The sequence below is a fragment of the Aythya marila genome (assembly GCF_965140915.1).
Source record: "Aythya marila genome assembly, chromosome: 16".
NCBI classification, from domain to species: Eukaryota; Metazoa; Chordata; class Aves; order Anseriformes; family Anatidae; genus Aythya; species Aythya marila.
This window is the reverse complement of record NC_139057.1, coordinates 9,920,245-9,940,561: the sequence shown is the minus strand read 5'-3', so window position 1 is coordinate 9,940,561 and position 20,317 is coordinate 9,920,245. Positions and strand designations below refer to the sequence as shown.

Genomic DNA, 20,317 nt, shown 5'->3' with positions numbered 1-20,317 from the left:
GACGAGAATGTGTAAAACTAGGTAGGAAATTGAACTCATGGAGCAGTCCTTATTATCTCGGATCATGAGGTGCAGAATTCATTTGTTAAATTTTCAGATGAGAGTGTCGTTGGGAGCAGCTACAAGCATGAGGCAGAATATTGGAATTCAGAAGGACCAAGGCAAACCAGAGAAGTGATGGGCAGGTGTCCCTCTCCCGTGGCAGGGGCGTTGGAACTAGGTTATCTTTAAGGTTCCTTGCAATTCAAACCGTTCTGGTGATTCTGTGTTATAGCAAACAGGATGCAACTGAGAGAGAAGGTGTGGTTTTGCATTTGGAGATAAATTAGCTACACAACAACACGATGAGGAGCAATTGGTATGGTCAAAGTAGGAGGCAATATCTCTTTTTTTTTTTTTTTCCCAAAAAAAGTGCTTCTGAATAGAAATGAAAGCAGCACTCATCCCTTAGTCTGTCCCAGACTTGTAGCAGCAAGGGCTGCAGTTTATTAGACTTCAGTCTATGGGCACTTGGAGGCAGTTGAAGCTTTTTTGGATTCGTTGTCCTTTAACAGTACATGGTGTATGTTGCTCATGGGCCAGGTGACCCCTGCTGGCTGCTTAGAGCATTTGGTCACTGAGTTACATGTTCATGAAGACAGCCTCGGTATCCCAGTTGCTTGTATTTCCAGAAGGCACATAAAAGGTGACTTTGCTGTGCTTTCTGCAACTCCTGGGCCATTTTTTACGTGTAATAAGCCATATGTTGTCCACTCTAGGCAGCAAAGCCTGTACCCAAAAGAGGGTAAGCAGATTTGGCTATGCTGTGATCTCTCCCTTGGCTGTCTCAGTATCTTACCGAACTTGGATCAAGTGTACATGGTCCATTAACTGGACTAAATCAAGTATTTCCCAGCCTTTATATTAAACTATTAATAATATACATATGTATGTATATATTTCCAAGAGTGGCTTGAAAATATATCCTATCAAGTGTCTGAAATTAAGTTCTGTCAGTCTAAATATCCACATTAACCATGACTGCTCTTATATCTCTCTAAGAACTCAAACATTTGTTTAATCGAGGTTGATTACAGGAAATCACTTTTAATCCCCAGATTAACATTATAAATAGTACCATAAATAATCCCTAGCAAATCTTCTTCACGGTCTTTTAAAAGATCATTGCTGTTTGTGCATGTGTCAACACCATACCACTAAATATGAGGTGCCTGCCAACCTGTTGCAGCTGTTAGCTCTATAGCTATATAGATAAAGCTGGATAGCTGTATATAGCGGTTAGGTCCTCTGTTTGTAGTGACAAAACTTGCTTTTGTTGCCATCACTGTAAATGGCAGTGCCTGTGTTTTACCAGCTCTGCTAATGGCACCATCTCTGCTGTTGCCACCCATGAGCAGAGTGAGCATTACTGGGGCTGTCCCATCTGTAGTGGTAATACCACTGGCAGTTTTTCTGTGCAGTCTGGATTTCATTCCAAAGCTTATGTGTACCAAGCACTGTCCTGGTCAGGAAATACTCTGAAACAGTGGTTGAAGGCTTGAAGTGGAGCAGGGTTGATTTAGGCAAGAAGTTTAGAGAAGCTTTTTAATGCTAAAGCAAGGTAAGTACTGAGTTAATGATGCTCTGCCAGGGATCACCAGAAGTTTTTTCTTTCAGCAAGCCTGGAGTTGAATTATAAGATCCTCCCTATGTTTGTTGTGTGGCATGCAGGTGGGAACGTGCCCAAGTTCACCCACTTCATCTTCCTCAGTAAACAACCCCAGCTGACAAGTTATTCCTGGAGCCACTGTGGTGTAACTCAACTTCACATCACATTTGATCATTTTGCAGTTCACAGGATGCACGTTCAGCATCCTTTCTTCCAGGTACTCTCCCAGCTTCACACCTGCATCAAGTTCTCTTTTGAAAGCGTAGGATGACCACCGCTTCATATTCAGCGAGACTGGATGTGACCCATCTCTAACTATTGGCAGGAAATGCTGGTCTTTGGTAACAGGAAGCAAACAGATTTTGCAATCATTACAATAAACATGTTCCTATGCATCCCAGTGGTTTTCCTCTAGAGGCTTCTCTGGAAAGCTTCCTGTTAAAGCCTTCCGAAGACAAGCCAGATTAGTGTCAGCGTTTACAAGCCACTGCCAGAACTGATACAGGAGATGAGATTTCTTGGATCTCATTTGGTGACAAATCAATGTAGGAGCTATTGAGAAAATTCTGGAAGAGAAGGACCTGATCCAGCTCCCAGAAAGGCTTCTGTTAGCAACAGCGAACTGGATAGACTTCCTTGTGTGATTCCACACAAGAACTAGCACTGTTTCAGTAAATAACTCTTTGGACAGTAGAGCAAGCACTTCTAAAGCCACTATCTGGACATCACATTTGTTCAGCAGATTTTTCAGGGCAGCCAGAAGCCATCAAAGCTGGTGAATGTAAATGTTCAGCAGGGATCTCAAGGAACAAGTTCCAGTTAGAGTAGCTAATTTTGGAGCAGAATCTTGCTGATGGATAGTGAGTATTACAGCCTGTAAGGGAGAATTTTGCCTGTTGTTGGGGAGGGGCTCTATAGCTTTGAGTTGGCATTTAATTGGCAATGCCAGTGTGTTCAAAGTACGCTGACACAGACTGGGAGACACGTAGTTGGAGAGCAGCTCAGCAGGAGGAGCAGTGCCTTAGGGTGCTGGTGACAGCAGCTCAGCACGAGCCAGCAGTGAGCCCTGGCAGCCAAGGGGGCAAGCTGCATTTTGGGATGCATTAAGCACACTGCAGCTACCCAGTTGAAAGATGTGATTCTCCCTTTAGCATTGGTGCGACCTCACCTGGAATATCATGTGGAGCTCTGGACTGCACAGAATAAAAAGAACGTTAAGGTCCTTGAAAGCATCCAGAGGAGGGCAACAAAGCTGGAAAAAGAGTCTGGAAGGCCTGTCCTGTGAGAAGAGGCAGAGGTACCTGGGTGGTCCAGTCTGGAGGAAAGGAGGCCAAGAGGCGACCTTGCTGCTCTCTGCAGCTTCCCAAGGAGGTGCCGGTCTCTGTCCCCTGGGGACCGATGGCAGGATGTGCGGGAAGGGCACAGAGCTGTGCCAGGGTCAGACCGGGCATCGGGAAAATATTCTGGACTGTGCGAGTGGTCAAAGACTGGAAGAGGCTTCCTAGCAAAGCATGGTTGAATCCCATGCCTGTCAGTGCTCAAGAGGCATTTGGACAATGCCCTCATTACTATGCTTTAACTTTTGGGTAGCCCTGAAGAGGTCAGGCAGTTGAACTCTGATCTTTGCAGGTTCCTTCCAACTAACTGTTCTTCTCTTCTCAAGTAGTGTCTTCCACTGGAATTTTACTGTTTTCTATTTTGGCAGTAGGAATACCCCAAACCTTCCAGATTCTTGTGACAATTGTATCTCCTTTCTTAAAGGGATTCTGCCTCTTATCTCCACTTCTGTGGAATTCAGTTGCTCAAAGAAAGACATACAGTCACTCTTTGAGAGATCCAGTTTACTCATGGATTCTGTGCTTTGTCTCTTCTTCTTTCTCTGTTGTCACCATTTTCTTCTAGAAATCTTCTCTTGTTCCTTAGCTAAATATTTTGCAAAGCCAGCTTCCCTTTTGTCAGTACTACATGGTTGAAACCAGTCAAATTTTGAGTTTAACAAAAATGGAGTGTGATGTCTGGGGACCCTGCTACAAGAAAGGTGTCAGCAAGCTGGGAAGAGTCCAGTGCAGCAGCACTGAGGTGAAAAGGAGTTGGAGCACTTGGCACACAAGGAGAAACCAGGGGAACTGGACTTGTTCAGCCTACTGAGGAGGAGGACTGGGGAAGAGGGAGGTCTAATAGCAGCCTTCTGCCACCTGTGGAGAGATTATAGAGAAGAACTATACTTTTCTTGGAGGTGCACAGAAAAATGAACAAGAAGTGATGAGCACAACATGCAACAAGGAAAATCTGACCTGGGCATAACAGGGACAACTCTTCCCCAAGAGAATGGTGCAACTTTGAGATAGAGTCCGGAGAGGTTGTGGATGCTCCATCCTGGGAGATTTTCAAAATTTGACTGTATGAGACCTTGAGCAGCCTAATACAGTTTTGAGATTAGCCTTGCTTGAAATAGAAAGTTAGGCCTAATGACTTTCAGATGTGCCTTGTAATCTATTTTTTTTTTCCATAATTCTCTATAATTGCTAAGAAGACAGCATTTCAGTACCTGGAAGTTCAGTAAATTGCAGTTACTTCTCATGGCAACTCTGAGCTGTAAGAAGATATTCAGCTCATAAAATTCTGTCAGCAAATCTCTTCTTAAAAACAGGTATTTTTTAATATCAAGATTATTCACAATGGAGTACTGATTTGTATAGGTGCATAAAGGTGGTTGGCAAGTTTTTTTTCCAGGTACTTTAAAAGTACCATGTCTTACTGTTACTTTTTTGAAATGCGAGAATATAAAAGGTTGCTGTAAGCATTCACTGGATTAATGGTATAAACATATTGGATGTAAGTTAGGGTATAAGTTTGCCTAGTATTAAGTGATATGTACAAATAAGTTTGGCTATTTTTTTTTCCTAACACGGTCAGGTAGTTCTTTATTATAAAAGGCATCATTTTGGAAACATCACCTACTAAACAATCCTGATTGTATTTGATGTCTTCAGTTAAAATAGCAATGTTTTAGGTGGAGAAAGGGGACTAAGAGGAATGAAGAGTATCCAGTTTTTGGTTTTTGTTTTGATTTGCATTGTTATTCACTTTTCTAGGACGACTGTACTGTCTGCTTGCAGCCCAGTTACCTGAATTGTACAGGTACAGTGCATGCTTGCTGAAAAAGAAAATATAGCTTCCTTTAACCCCCGCCCCTTCACCCAGCATAATGCCACAACTTGGTACAATCATTTATCCTTAACTTACTCTGAAATTTAATTCTGTTTCCTCTATGTTTTGCCTTGCTTTCTGTCTATTTCTCTTTCATTTTACTACTAATTTATTATCTGTTTTCTGGGGAAATGCTGAGGACAGCAAAGAAAATCTACAGAGTATCAATGAGCAACTTGACAGCATATGTACTCACAATACAATACACCCATAATGTTGCTTTTTTGCTGTTAAATACTTTTAAAATTTTCTTTCTCTGATTTCTCAGGTAAAGAACATCTCCACATCTAAAGAATTTTGTTCTAATAAATGGCATTTTGAATCTATCATTATTTCTAGGCTTCTGACATTGTTGAAAGTAAGCATCAGAATTTTTCAGAGCAAAAATCAGAGCTGCTTTGATACTACTCACCTATCTTCTGTTGCAGAAGACCTGTTATCTGAAAGACTCGAAAATAGATGTTGGAAATTTGGGGGCATAAGTTTGCATTAAAATTTAAACTTACTCTATCAGACTTTCCTGTAGTAGTTCACTGCACCAGATCATGCTGTTGGTCAGTACTTTTCTTCATTGAAGAAGATCAGTTCAGTTTTTAGTCTCTAAAACATACCTATTTAATGTTGGATTCATCCTGTAACTTCTCAGAGAGATCTGTTCCCGTAAGTCAGAGATCTCTAAAATCATATTTTAATGTTGAACTGAATTTGAGTAAGCATGTAGATGCATGGTTTCAAAACAGCCATCCATGGTAAAAAGACATTAAATTGGCTTGCTTAAGTAAGCAAGAGTTTGAGATTACACCCCTGTCATGTCAAACCACCAAAGCATAGAAGGCCTTAAAAAAAAGGACCTGAAAAATTATATATTTTTTTAAAGTGAATTCCACCAGAGAAGCTGGTCAGTCATCGTAGCCACTCATGGAAAAAATGTTCCATTTAGTGTGTGAATTAGAAAAGTGAAGTGAAGAGAGAAAGCCCACCAGCACACATGGAAGACTTCTGTCTACAAATTCTTCTTCGTACTGGACAGCATCTCTGTAAGTAGTGCTTTCTTTTGTGTTATATGCTGTCATTTATACAAAGATAGAAGTGGCATTATGGTAGTGCTGTGCTAGTGCAGTCTGGATTTTGAAGCTTTGCTATGTTGACAGTGATAGTTGTTGATCACAGCTAAAATTCTTGAATAAGGATCACCTGCAAATTCTACTTTCAAAGCAATGTACTTTTAAATACACCTTATGCTCACAGTGTTCTGTGAAAAGATAATTAGTATCCATTGCTTTTGTCAATAGTTGTTGGATACGTAGAGTATAAATATAGCTCTGTAGGTATTGGGAATCCTATTGATTTCTGTATAACAAAATTAAAATATTTTACTTCATTCCACAGAGAATCAGATACTCTGAGATTTGTAGGAAGGAGCCAGTAGGGATCAGAATGATGTCATTCCCATAAAAAGAAAAAGAAAAAAAAAAAAAGAAAGAGGCAGAACATGAGAATCAAGGTGAGATAAAACCTTTGTGTCTTCTGACCCAGTGAAAACAGATGATGTGAAGCAAGCCAAAACACAGTAGTATCTGTAATAAACTTGCTGCATTCCACTGAATGAGGAGATAAATAATATGCCAGATGTTAACTAGGAATATCACACGGCTGACACAAGCAGGTCCAGGAGGTTCTTAAAGCTCGTCGATGATAGCTTCTTGGTGCAGGTTCTAAAGGAGCCAAGTGGGGAAGGTGCCCTCCTAGATCCCTCTCTTGAGACTAGAGAGGGGGTAGTGGCAATTGGTGGCCGTCTTGGTCATTGTGACCATGAAGTGCATGAGTTTAAAATTTTTGGTGACAGAAGGAAAACTGCCACCAAAACTTCAGCCCTGGATATGGGGAGAGCAGACTTCAGGCTGCTCAGGAAATTAGTTAGTAAGGTCCCTTGGGAAGCTGCGTTTGAATGCATTAGTGTCCGTCAGTGCCGGTCAGTCTTTAAGCACTGTCTCCTAAAAGCACAGGATCAGGTAATTCCAGAATATCAGAAGTCAAGCAGGCGGGGCAGAAGGCCACTTTGTCTGACCAGGAGTCTTCTTCTGGAGCTTAGGTACAAAAAGAAAGTGTATGGCTGTTAGAAGCAGGGTCAGGAAACATGGAAGGACTACAGGGACATTATTCGCCTTTGTAGGGAGAAAATTTGTGTGGCCAAAGCCCAATTAGAGTTGAAGCTGGCCAGGTCTGTGGGAGACAGCAAAAAGGAATTTTTTAAATATGTGAACAAAAAAAGGAAGAACAGAGAAAACATAGGTCCACTACTTGATGGGAATGGTCACCTTACAAATAAGGACATAGGCAAAGCAGAGATGTTTAATGCCTTCTTTGCCTCTGTCTTCAATGCTGATGATGGGCTTCAGGACCCAGGGTGTCCTGAGCTGGAGGGCTGTGATGGTGGGAATGACAAACTCCCAGCCAACCCTGAACATGTGTGGGATTTGCTGCTCCACCTGGATCCATACAAGTCCATGGGTCCAGATGAGATTCACTGCAGGGTGCTCAAAGAGATGGCTGACATCATCATGGGACCTCTCAATTATTTTTCAATGGTCTTGGGAATCTGGAGGGGTCCCAGTTGACTGGCAGCTGGCAAATGTTGTGACAATTTTCAAGAAGGGCAAGAAAGAAGACCCTGGTAACTACAGATCTATCAGTCTCACATCAGTGCCTGGTAAAATTATAGAGAAGATTATTCTGGGTGTTACTGAAATGCACCTGGGGGACAGTGCAGTCATAGGTCCCAGCCAACATAGGTTCATGAGGGGTAGGTCCTGTTTAACAAATTTGATTTACTTTTAAGATAAGACCACCCATCTTGTTGATCAAGGAAAGCCAGTTGATGTAATCTTTTTGGATTTCAGTAAAGCTTTTGATACAGTTTCTCATAGGATCCTTCTGGACAAAATGTCCAGCATACAGCTAGATAAAAACATCATGCGATGGGTGAGCACTTGGCTGACAGGTAAGGCTCGAAGGGCTGTGGTAAATGGGGTTACATCAGCCTGGCAGCCAGTCACCAGTGGGGTCCCCCAGGACTCCATTTTACAGCCAGTTCTTTTCAGTGTTTTCATAAACAATTTGGATGTAGGACTGGAGTAAATGGATGAAGGACTTTGAGTAAATTTGATGATACTAAACTTGGAGGAGTTGTTGACTCTGTTGAGGGTAAAAAGGCCTTGCAGAGAGACCTGGACAAACTGGAGAGCTGGGTGATCACCAACTGTGTAAAGTTTAACAAGAGCAAGTGACGGGTTCTGCACTTGGGAAGTGGCAGCCCTGGCTATATGTACAGACTGGGCAATGAGATGCTGGAGAGCAGCCCTGCAGAGAGAGATCTGGGGGTTGTGGTTGACAGCAAGTTGAATATGAGCCAGCAGTGTGCCCTGGCAGCCAGGAGGGCCGACCGTATCCTGGGGTGCGTCAAGCATGGCATCACTAGTTGGTCGAGGGAGGTGATTGTCCTGCTCTGCTCTGTGCTGGTGCGGCCTCACCTCAAGTACTGTGTGGAGATTTGGGCACCACAGTAGAAAAAGGATGTCAAACTATTAGAGTGTCCAGAGAAGGGCTACAGAGATGGTGAAGGGCCTAGAGGGGAAGACATACGAGTACCGGCTGAGGTCACTTGGCAAGTTCAGCCTGGAAAAGAGGAGGCAGCTGTAAACTTCATCACGGTTTACAGCTTCCTCTTGAGAGGGAGTGGGGGGGCATGTGCTGATATGGATATTCTATGAATAAGCATTCAGGGAGAGAATAAAGGAAAAAGAGGTGATTTAAAAAATAAAAATCTACTAAAATCTTTCAGCTGGCTGAGTAGCCAGCTGAAAGCAGTTACTGCTTCCCTCTCCCTGGGTGTCCACTCTTGCCTTCATACCCTTTGGTCAGTTACAGTGTTACCACTCCAGAAAAGTGTTTTATATTTTTCCTGTGAATTTCTACACAAGCGTGTTCTCATCTGTACTATGCCAGATGAAGTACAGCTTACAGGATTAATTAGGTCTGTAACACCACTAACAAACATAGTTTGCATGCTGTCTTTTGGAGCCAATAAGGCAAGCTGCCTCTCTTTTGCGCTGATTGATACTGTAATGCAATTTTGTCCTCCTGCAGTCGCTTGATCTTACAGAGATCTGAGTGTCTTAGTGGAATGATGGCTACAGAGATGACACCTTTACTTGATTGTCTTCATTGAGATACCCAGTCCATGACAACAGTTTGAAATAGACTGTTGCAACCATGCTGAATGTAACACCCCAGACTGTGCTGTGCTTCCCTGAACAGGAGTCCTAAGGGCTAATGTTGATGTGTTTGTACACAAAAAGTACAATGACTCATATACGAAAGGTCTGCCATGCAACCTGAAGACCTTCTCTATGGGAGCCAAAAATCCCACACGTAGCGGCTTTAAAAAGTTGAGTTGTTTGCCCTGACCTGGATTATCTATCCACCTTGAATTGCCGGCAAAAGGTTAGTTCCTCCAGGGTGAGGTCAAATGAGTGCTTATACCTGCAGCTCACCTGCCCTGAAGAAATTGATCAGCTGCAATCTTGTTTGAGAAATGGTCTATTCAGAAAAGTCAAGTGAGAACTTGCATTTAAAAAGAAGAGGTAGGGGAGGTGGGAAACTATCATAAAGGAGAGCATCTCAGATCTTGTATGAGTTAGTACTGCAGTTGCTCAATGTGTTTGCACTGTAGACAAGAAAAGTTAAGAGTCAAATTGCCCTTATAGGGGGCATCTCTCTTAGCAATATGAATTAGTTAAGTTTGTTACGTATGCATACATACATACATGTTGTGCAATTTCTTTCAAGATTGTATATCACTCTCTATTCTTTCTCCAATTAAGCTGTCGTAAAAGTTTTCATTAAATCCTTAAGATGTATCATATTCATTGCTAAATTTACAACTGTCAGAGTTCATTAACAAAATGAAGCTTATTTTTCTTTTTAAAGTGCATTTTTTTCCTTTGCAGATCGAAGAGCTGTTTTTCACATCCCTTGCTTGATACAATCAAATGGTAGAGCAATATCACCACTTCTTCAGGGTCTTTATGTGCAAGACTGAAAGCTTTTCTCAAGCAGAGCATGTTGTGGAGGTGAATGGAGGAGCACAAGACAAATTGCATGTTCTTCTGTTTGACAGTTCAGACCTAACAGGTCAGGTCTGTAGATGGAAGTACCAAAGCATAGCTTAGAGTAGCCCTAAAGCTTCTTTAAGTTGTGCTTGGAAAACAGTTACTGGACTTGAAATTTATTTTAAAAGCATGTTAAGTTCATGCCATCTTTTCTGTAATTATGGTATGCATGGTATTGTCACAACCAATGATTTGACTTCTTCAGTATTGTTTATACTTCAATAAAATTCCAAAATATAACCTTTGTATGTCTATTAATTGTCTGAGTAAACTGCAGTAAGTAGATCAGGGTTAGCATGATGGTGCAGTTGATAAAATATAAAACTAACAAGATAAAGATCAGAGATTCACAGTTGCTCTGGTATTCTTAATCAGATGTACAGTATTATTAAATTGTACTTCTGCTGTCTTACAAGCTCTGGAGTTACACTTCATTGTGCTAGGTGCTCTACAGAGTCTACCTACGCTCATTACAGCTATGTGTACAGCTATCATGTTCAGTGGTAAATACTGATAGTAATATAACAATTTCCATAATAGTAGCCCTGGGAACTGTTATTGTAAACTGATAGGCATTTAAATAAATGTTTTTTGCTGACTTACAGAACTTGGACACCTTAATATATAAAAACATTTGCCTAAGAAATGCATTGCATGAATGTTGGTAGTTAAAACGAATAAAACTATAAAAGAAGGCACGTGCTAGCAGTTTCATGAAAACCTTTCCCAGAATGTTTCTTAGCTGATTTAATAGCTGTTTCTCCAGCTGAAGATGCAAATAAAAGAAGCATGAGTGGTGGAGTACACGTCTAGAAGGAAGATCATTCATAAATATTTGTATCTGTAGTGTTTTTTGTGTTGTTGCAATAAAATCATGGGTTTCTGATCTCTTTAGGAAAGGGCGGTATCTTATAAACAACTGGAGATTGCTTAACCAGAGAACTGCTTTTGATATGTGTCTATATTGCAATTTATCTTAAATCAGTCTGCTAAGAGGGGGTTATTCTAAACATATATATAGATATCTTCTAGTTAGGAAAATTCAACTTAAATTTACTTCTAAAGTTGTGTGTATTCTTTTTCTGGTGTCTGGTTTTTCATGGAAAATAATAGAATTGTTAAACCAAACATAATTCTTAACCTCTTTTGGCATGATGATAATGAGCAATGCTTTTATATTGTTGCAGGTGGGCTGTCAGATATAACTTTATCTGCTGATAGCATAGTTTTTGTAAGGAATGTGCACCAGCTTTAAAGCTAATTTAACTGTGTTTATTTATGTTTTAGCATAGCAAATCAAACTATTTCACTCAGTGAGCCAACTTACAAAAATGCCCTTAGTCTTGGGGGCTTATCCTCTACCTGGTAATTTTTAGTGAACTTTGGGATGCCTTGTGAGAATCAGGAAGGAGATGCTTCAAGCAGGTGATGCTTGGTCTCTGACCGAGCAGATTTTATGGTACAAATTAGCAAAAAATGTTTTATTTCTCTGGAAAGCTTTCACTGCAAATACAAATTAAGGGTAGCCAGTTCCTTCTTCGCCCTGCTTTATGACACAGGTGGCTGGTGTATACTGAATACAAGTTTAGTTTGTTCTTGTTGGCTTGGGGAGACAGGGACTGAACAGGAAATTAAGGAGCTTTATCTGATTGCCTGATCTTTATGACCAGACGAGTATCAAGCTAGTCTAATGGTCCTCCCTCCTGAGTTTTGCTCCAAAAAAATGGACATTAATAGAAGAGTACTATTCAGACAAAAGCTGTGCAGAACATAGTCAGAGACCTTACTGCGTAATCAAGAACTGACAGAAACAATCTGAGAGGTCCAGGCTTCTTTGAAGGCTGCTGCAGATCAGCTAGATTTCCACACAGTAATGGGTAACAGCGCACAATGAGACGTTGCAAGTCCAACCTAAGGGTGGAGATAGGACCACCATCAGGCAACAATTTTAAAGCTTGATGCCTTTGTTTTACAGTAGATCATAACCCACTTTTGAAAAGGAAAATGAGCAGTATGTTTTCTTTCATGCTGTGAAATTCCCTACCTTTTACAATGATAAAGAGGACTTCTGCAAGTTTGCAGATAATGTACAGTTTTGAGGGGTGGTTGATACACCAAACGGTGATGACCTGGATGACCTTCTTTACTTGACCCTGCTTGAGTAGGGAGGTTGGACTAGACAATCTTCAGAGGTTCTTTCCAACCTTGACCATTCTATGAGTCTGTGCAGTTCTGTTTTCCAACTGTAGAGTGGGCTGGTATTTGTTTTGGGCAGAAACAAGTAAATAAAGGCTAATAAAACTGAATTTAAATAGTATCAGATATTATGCTCCTGATAAAGCAGCAAGGGACTTACGTAGATTTGTATGCAGACTTACAGTGAGGTAAGTTCTAGACGTGCTGTCACTACAAAGACTTTTTAGATACTTCAACAAGAGATAGAATGCCACCATTTTGATGAGGAGAGTGTCTAAGCACTTAGCATGCACACAGCCCTCTTCTCATTAAAGTCAGCTCTCTGCTGAGTGATCTTTAGTTGGAATCCCATGTGTGAATAGTTGTGGCGATGAAAATTATGTTTTCACAAGCATTTAAGTGATACAGGTAGCTAGGTCCTTTTATGGTCAATAGGACCTTGAGTCATTTAATCACTTTTGAACATTGGGTACATCTTCTAAGCTTGAATATTTTTGAAAACTCATGAAGAATGATCAGTCCTTTACTATGAAACTACTTCATGAATTTTATAACTAAGGTGTTGAACATTTTATTGACTTGTTCTGCACACATCAGATTTTCCAGCAATGGATTACAAAAAGTAAGTCCCCATTTGGATTTTTAGAATACAGGAAGTCTGGTATTTTAAATACTTATATGGCTAGATTTTAGCCCACCTATTTTTTTGTATGTTTTTATTTGAACATTTATTTGAAATATGTGTTTTAACATGGCAAATGCATATTCCTTCCAACTCAAATGTTCCGATGATTTAACCATTTTGGTGTGGTATGTATAACCAGATAAACATTATTTGCTACTTAATTTTGGTAAGATGTCTTGAGATTCTGGCAAAGTACCCTGCTGTGAAGATTCACAGGCCCCTGATTCAATGTTATCAGATTTTCTTGGATTACATGGAGCAAAAAGTGGAGATAGTTCTACGCTAATCACTGTTCTACTCTCCTGTCTGGGGAAACTGGGAAAACTCCTGTCTCAGGGACACCTCAGCCATGCACACAAATCTGAAGATTTTTGCCGCTCTGAGATAGGTGTGGTTTGAAGATGCATGAAATGGAGATGTGCAGTTTGGAGATGCTGCAAAGCAGCCACAGAGCTGCCACCACCGTGTTTTCCTGTGTCTGATTGCCAATGCTCTTGGTCTGTGCCTTGCAAAAACAAACAGGCAAACAAACAAAAAAAAAAAACAACAACAGAGAAGGTCAATTCAACAATTCAGGCAGGGGGAAAGGCTCAGGCATTTTATTGACAGGGAAGCTCTTATTGTTGGCTGTGTCTTCACCACCTCACACAGACATTGCTTGTGTCACCTCCCATGTCAAGATGCCCTCAGGACATCCAGGGACCACTCTAGATCAAGGAGATGGGTGGCCCATATCCATGGGGCTGAAGAGGAGTGTATGTCTGTAACAGAGAGCTTAAGGTACCCCAAATTCACCCTTCTACCAGATAGGGCTCCTCCACCTTTTCCTGTCAGGAACATGTTCCTTCTCTTCTCCGTTCTTCTCTCTCCTGCCTTTGAGATTCAACTGAGTGTCACCAGCATTTTCCTGTGTGGCTCTGCCAGTGCTCACCTGCTGCTGCTGACATGGCAGTGCCAGGAGTTTAGCAAAGCAAAGCACACTGAGAGAAGCCTGTGCTAGAGGAGATGGGGCTGTCCCTTGTACCACAAGTATGTGGTGGTGAGTGTTAGCTCTAGTCTTCTGTGTCCCGCCTCCTCCCTTCATCAGCCTGGCTGGTGCATTACAGATGTCCATTAGGATTTGGTGGTCCAGATCAGATCAGAGGACAGCACGGGAGGACCCAGAAGGGGTACCAGGCTCCCTTCCTGCCCCATGCCTTTGCTGATTAGCAGACTGGCAGTGCTCTCACCTTTCCTGGCAGCACTGGGATAAGGAAGCCATGGTATCTGAGCTGCCTATTTTATTGGCCATTTTCTGTAAACTCTACAAAAGAGTCTACAGCCAGTATCCATACACTCCAGGCAGCTGCCTGTTTTAACTGCTCTGAAGGTGCTCCATGTGGCCATCGTTTAGGAGTCTCCTGCCTATTCTGTGATGATGACTGTTAAAGCCACACAGGCTTTCAGGACTGAAGCCATCTCCAGGAGTTGACACTGACACTGTGACTTGCTGTGCAATAGAATAGAAAAGCAGTTGCTTCTTATGTGATGAGCAAGCAGGGCTTGGGATTGTGTTGAGCTGTGGCTGCATACTAAACCAGGTGTGCCTTCCTTCCACAGGGAACGATCTCTTCCTGGTCGCAGTCCATGAGCTGGGACATGCACTGGGTCTGGAACACTCCAATGATCCCAGCGCTATCATGGCTCCTTTCTACCAGTACATGGAAACACACAACTTCAAACTGCCCCAGGATGACCTCCAAGGAATTCAGAAAATCTATGGTGAGCAACACTATCCACTCATCTATTTACACTGAGCCTGAGTGTAACATGTAGTTTATAGATGCAAACAGGTATCACTCAAAATCTTTCCAGTCTGGATGGATTTCCTCCTATGGCTTAATGAGACCTGTTTAAAACCCTTAATCCACACACAAATATCAGATGGTTGTTCCAATGGCAGTATCTTTGCACAGGCCAGGATAACCATGATCTCACTGCTGCTCCATCCACTCTGTCTGTAGTATCAAGGACCAGAAAAAAGGAAAATTATGCAAACTGCTGTACCCAAGGGTTTTCTGTTAGGAACAGCCAGCACAAATAGAGGGGAAGAATTTGAAGAACATGAAATATCAAGGAAAGCAAAAAGTATTTATGCCACCATTTTTTTCTCCATATACAGAAGGCAGGGAAAAGTAGTTTGGACCCACTTAGGGAACACTTCTTTCAGTCTCCTGCTGAAATAGAAGAACATCATTGTATAACATGCCACAAAGTTGTGGGTCAAGGAAATGAGAGAGAAAAGGAGATGGAGGGATTATGGGGATGATATGGCACCATGTGATACAATCATGGATATCAGGGTATGAGGACAGGGATTTCAGGGCGGGTCGGCTGGAGTAAACGGGGAGCAGGGGGAGATGCAGTTTGGAGGAGCCACTGTTGAGGGCAGGCTGAGCTGGAAGATGCTCGCTGTGAGGCTATGAATCTGATGTAGTCCATGGTCGTTTGTGGACAGTGCTTTGTCAAACATGCCTGATTTCTTTCTTTGAGGAAAGTACAAGTTTATCCTTACATTTACCCTACGTAGCTATGCAATATTCACAGCTGCATAACATCTGAAGTAAAATACTGTCTCCCAGTACCATTAGATATTATATGAATTAGACATAGGAAAAAGAAAACAAACAAACAAACAAAAAAAACCTGTTAGATGGTTGTCAGTGGGAAATCATCACAGAAAGCTGGTGTCTCTAAGGGATTGCTGCTGGGGTCAGCAGCAGATCCAATACTAGTCAGCCTTTACATGAATAATCTACCAATGAATTTTAAATTGCTGCTAATAGAATTTGTGCCAAGACCTGTAAGACTCTAAAGAAGTGCAGAGAGACTTCAGAGATCTAAACTGTATGTCAGTTGTTTTAGTCTGTGTTTTTTTTTGCTTGTTTGTTTGTTTTGTGACTGGAATGAGATTCATTTGTCCAAATGTAGACATATGGCTATGTCTCTGTCTGGACTAGTTTCCCTGACTCCTGCCTAGGCAGTGGGAAAAAACAAGCATTTGTATGAGTGCAGTTCATCCCCCCTGTAAGGCAGATAGATATTCAAGTAAAATCCAACATTTAAAATAAGATGGCTTGAAGTACACTCAGGGGGAGCTGCCTTTTTCCATTAGTGCAACTGAAGATTTCTCTTCAGTGTTCATTAACAGGATGAAGTTGTATGGCAATTGTCAAGTGGTATAATTTAATTATGCATACTTACACACACTATGTACACAGATACTCTGGATGACAGAGACTCTGCATGGTTTTGAAATGAAGTGCTGGGGTAGTAGGCATTAAAGCTTCATTAAATATTATACCTAAGCTTTCATTTCTGAAAGCTGCTATAATGTCACTACGCTGTTTCTATTTTGAAATACTGATTTACTTCCTGTGAATTAGAAAGGGGGGAAAAAAACTTTATATCTGACAATGAAAGTGCAATCAAGAAAATATGACTGGTTTCTCTATTTTCAGATACCTTTTTGGAAAGGAAACAGATGAGGAATTGACAGCGATATTTCTTCCACATTTGTGGTTCAAGCCAATATCAGTATAGCTCAGGCAGGGCCCCAGTGCCCAGGGCTGGGCTGCAATGGGGGTCCTGAGCCCATGGTTGGGGTGGGCCTGGAGATCATGGATGAGGCTGGTCAAGGACATTAAGGCCTAGTAGTGTCCTTTGGGGGCTGACAGTTTGTGAGAGCACTGCGTGACCTCTTGTGCATGGCTGTAATAGAGCAAAGAGCTCAGCACTCTACTCCCCATGGCTTAACACCACCACTAGACTTCAAATGAGTTTTCACTTACCTAGTGACGTTAAACTTTAGCCAACAACTATGTTTAAGATTCTCCTTATGCAACATAATATGTTTAAAATTCAAACTCATGTTGAAAAAAGCAGTATGAATGAATTACTATCTAGTTCAAGTGGTAATCAGGAATGAGTTTGTTGACTATCATGAAATCATGAAAGGCTTATCTCTGAGGTCTGTGAACTGAAGTGCATTGGGGTTGGTGTTGCTAGTTGTAGAGATACCTATCCCTGTAGGGAGAAGGAGCAGCTTCTGCATTAAGATCTTTGCTTCTCCAGCAAGAGATTTCATCCCTTAGCACCGAGTTCTGGACTGGAAACTACAGATTAGTTTACGTCTAGGTCTTACTCGTATGGGTCACAAAGAATAGATGGAAGATGCAGGTTTATGTTTCTCCCTGGAACAGGAGATATGAGAACAAATCCTTTCATCGGAGCGCCTTAGAACTGAGAGGGGCCTGCTGAAATATCTTTCTTTGTAGCTTTAGCAGGAACATTCAACTAATGTGCTTTATTTCCACAATGCCAATCTGCCTCATCTTGCCTTGGGGATGTCAAAAGCTTGTCTACCAAGCACCTATCCAAAAACCAAAATGTCCTGCTTTGACATTTGACAATGTGATGCTTTGACATTATCTACAGAGCAGCAGCATGTGCTCAATACATATTATGTAGGAGCATGCTATGCAAAAGTCATAAATCAAAAGTCAATAAGACATAGAGCTAATGCCTTGCATGTAGCATCCTTTTTTAAAAAAAAAAGAAATTCAACTAAAATCTCCAATTTGTCATTCTACTGAATTTGCTAGAAAAAAAAAGAACAAGGCTGTACTGAAATTTAAGTTCACTTTGTCTTCTTTTGACAATGATGCACTTCAAATGTGTTTTTATGTTGTATCTCTATTTTCTATCCATTAGAAAAGTGTATGTCTGAGTCTCTCATATAATGATTCGTTGCATGATTAAGTTATTTTCTGATGGATTTATTTCAAAACTCACCTGGAAAAACAGCAGGTGATAGGAAATCTGATTTGTGCTTTTCTCTGGTTGGTATAAGGTCGATGTTTAAAATGTTATTTCCATTTATGAGCTAATGATGAAAGGGGCAGCAGCTCACCATGCGTAACAGAGTGGACTGTAAAACAAGTCAGCAGGATTTCCATCTTCTAACAGGTGCTTTTTGAAGCTTGCGCCTTGACAAAAAGAGGGAAATACCATGACTGTCCTTTGTATGTCTTTTTCAGAAGGATATCTCCCACTGTACTTTTGTGCCGGTGTTATGAGCAGCATGGCCAGGAAGTAATACTAGTATGTAGGTCCTTTGGATATTCAGTTAAACTGACTGCCTCTTTTACTTGTTCTAGTGTTGAAGTCAGGGCTGCATGTAGATACCATGCAGATGGAGAGATGAGGCATACTCAGCCATAGCATTGTCACATAACCTGAATTGATCATCTTTCAACGTTGTTTCTTCTGTTCTTCATGTCCTGCTTTAAGCACTGTTTTGCAGTGGGCTGTGAAGCAGGCTCTTATATTAGGAGTGACCCTCCTAACACCATGCCTGGGGTACAGAGAGGTCAACATGAGGTGCAGAAAAAACTCCTATCTATATGGATACTTGAGCTGGTAAACCAGGCCATTACTTTCAAGGGCTTTTTGAAGCCTAAGGTCACAAATGAAAGGTCTGCTGTCCTCTCAAAGACAGACCAAAGCATTAAGCCTGGAGACAACCTCAAGGATCTCAATGCTCCCAAGCCCTGCTGAGGACATTAGCCTCACACATTTTTTCCACAGCCCAAGAGAAGATCTTGTAGTCAGTGCATGTGCTGCATCCCATGAGGGCTGAAGTCTAGGGTGGTAGTGAAAACCCTGCCAGTGGCTGTCCAAGGAACAGATTAATCACCACTGGACAGTGCCACCTCTGACATCCAGGTATAGATGATCAGCAGGTCCTGAGCAAGTAGCACCTTCTTCTGGTCCTTTTACTCCTGTGCAGCAAGCATAGGTTTCACAGCTTAACTCACCTTTTTCCCAATGGCTTCCCATAGAGCAATCCTAGATCTATATAACCTACATTTATGTGACAGGTGGCTTGTGATGAAACAGCAGAAAGACCTGTTGCAAAAGGCTCTAAGCTCCATGTGACAACACTGCATTCTGAGCGGGACCATCTGAGCAAGCTTTGCTGTCATGCAGGATCTAGAAACATTCGTATTAGGACCATTTTCTGATAATGGCCTCTGAAGGTGGTAAAAGTATGGAGTAACACTGAAGACCCCTATGTATAGAAGGTGATTTTAGTGATTGTGAGATAGAGAAGCATGTTGTGCGTGATGAATTTGCATGCTTATAGTGTATCTCCCCATGCCAAAAGATCAGTAATGACAGTCCTCTACAGCATTGTGATGGATGTTCGTCTCCTGAAGGACAAGTGCCAGAAGACAGAATTTGGAAGGGTAATTTTCACATGCAGAAATGAAGTACCTACTCTGAGAGATCCCAGCTCTTGAGGACAGAGTGATTCTCCCTGTGACTGCTCATTCCATCTAGAGCTTCTGCTTTGCAGGGGTGAAGAAGGTGAGTTTCTGTGCTTGGTGAGCAGGTGGATGAGCAGTGGCAGGGACAAAGGTGGTAAGGTCCAGGTGAGTTGGAAGCAGACTGCACGCTATCTTACAGGTGAGCCCAAGGTCACACAGTTCCCAAAATCCAAAGGCACTGCGAGCCCTGGAGTCCCAGCAGTGTGGGCTTCAGAAACATCAAGGGCCACACAGATGCCACCACTGAGATCACTGTTCTGTTTTTACTAAGGTATCAGTCCTCAAGACAGTAGTACAGAGGTTTCCAAAAATGTTCATCTTAGTATTCCTTTCAAAACCTGTTACCATCTCTCCACTTCATTGGCAAACTGACAATACTATTTTCTTTCAAAGCAAAGAAGATGAACAGGTTTTTTTCACTGTGTCATAAAAGAACTAAGGCATGCAGCTGATCAGATAGTAGTATTATCTCTCCCTGTGTTATCTGTATTGGAAGACTGACTGGTAATGGTACAAATAATAGTGCTGCTTTTATTTTCTCCTTTTTTTTTTTTTTTGGATGGTATAATTAATCCTGTGTCCTTGCACTCTTGCACTCTGCTGAGTGCAGAGAATAGAGACAAACTGTATCCTCATTCCCAGTGACCCTCCATCCTGTGTACTTATGCAGCATCAGCAGCTAGAAAAGCAATTGAAATGAGCATCTCTTTGAGGACTTAGGGGTTTCCTATACCACCATCAGCCTTTCTACAGCCTCACTTGTGTTCTTCCAGCATCCCCGAAATAACACAAAATGCTACAGGATGCTCCCAGATCTGGGACTTTTAGATCCATGCTCCACAGAGGGCAGGAGAAGGACAACATTTGTCAATAAGAGAACTGAAAAGATCTGCCATGATTACACATCTCTGGCATGCTACAGAAATACCAGATTCTCTCTCTCTGTTGCTTCCCTTCATGTTCACCTTTCCTTCTTTCTAGCGACTCTGTAGGACCCAGAACAAAACATCGGATTCCACCTCTGGTGCATCCACTG

General features: G+C 41.7%; 1 protein-coding gene across 3 annotated transcripts in view; it reads left to right on the top strand.

The window, feature by feature from the left end:
• LOC309884518 (matrix metalloproteinase-24-like) overlaps nucleotides 1–10,517 on the top strand; it is a 33,480-nt gene extending 22,963 nt beyond the window's left edge. The window contains exons 5-8 of one of the 3 annotated variants that reach the window (XR_014318636.1): nucleotides 4,744–4,789; nucleotides 5,736–5,895; nucleotides 6,248–6,362; nucleotides 9,005–9,856. Coding sequence is in view for 1 of the 3 variants with exons in the window: in XM_082773573.1 (XP_082629699.1) it covers nucleotides 4,744–4,789; nucleotides 5,127–5,130 (50 nt within the window). In the remaining 2 variants the exon portion in view is untranslated. The other 2 variants (XR_014318635.1, XM_082773573.1) reach the window with 2 other exon arrangements.
• The last annotated feature ends 9,800 nt before the right edge of the window (nucleotides 10,518–20,317 follow it).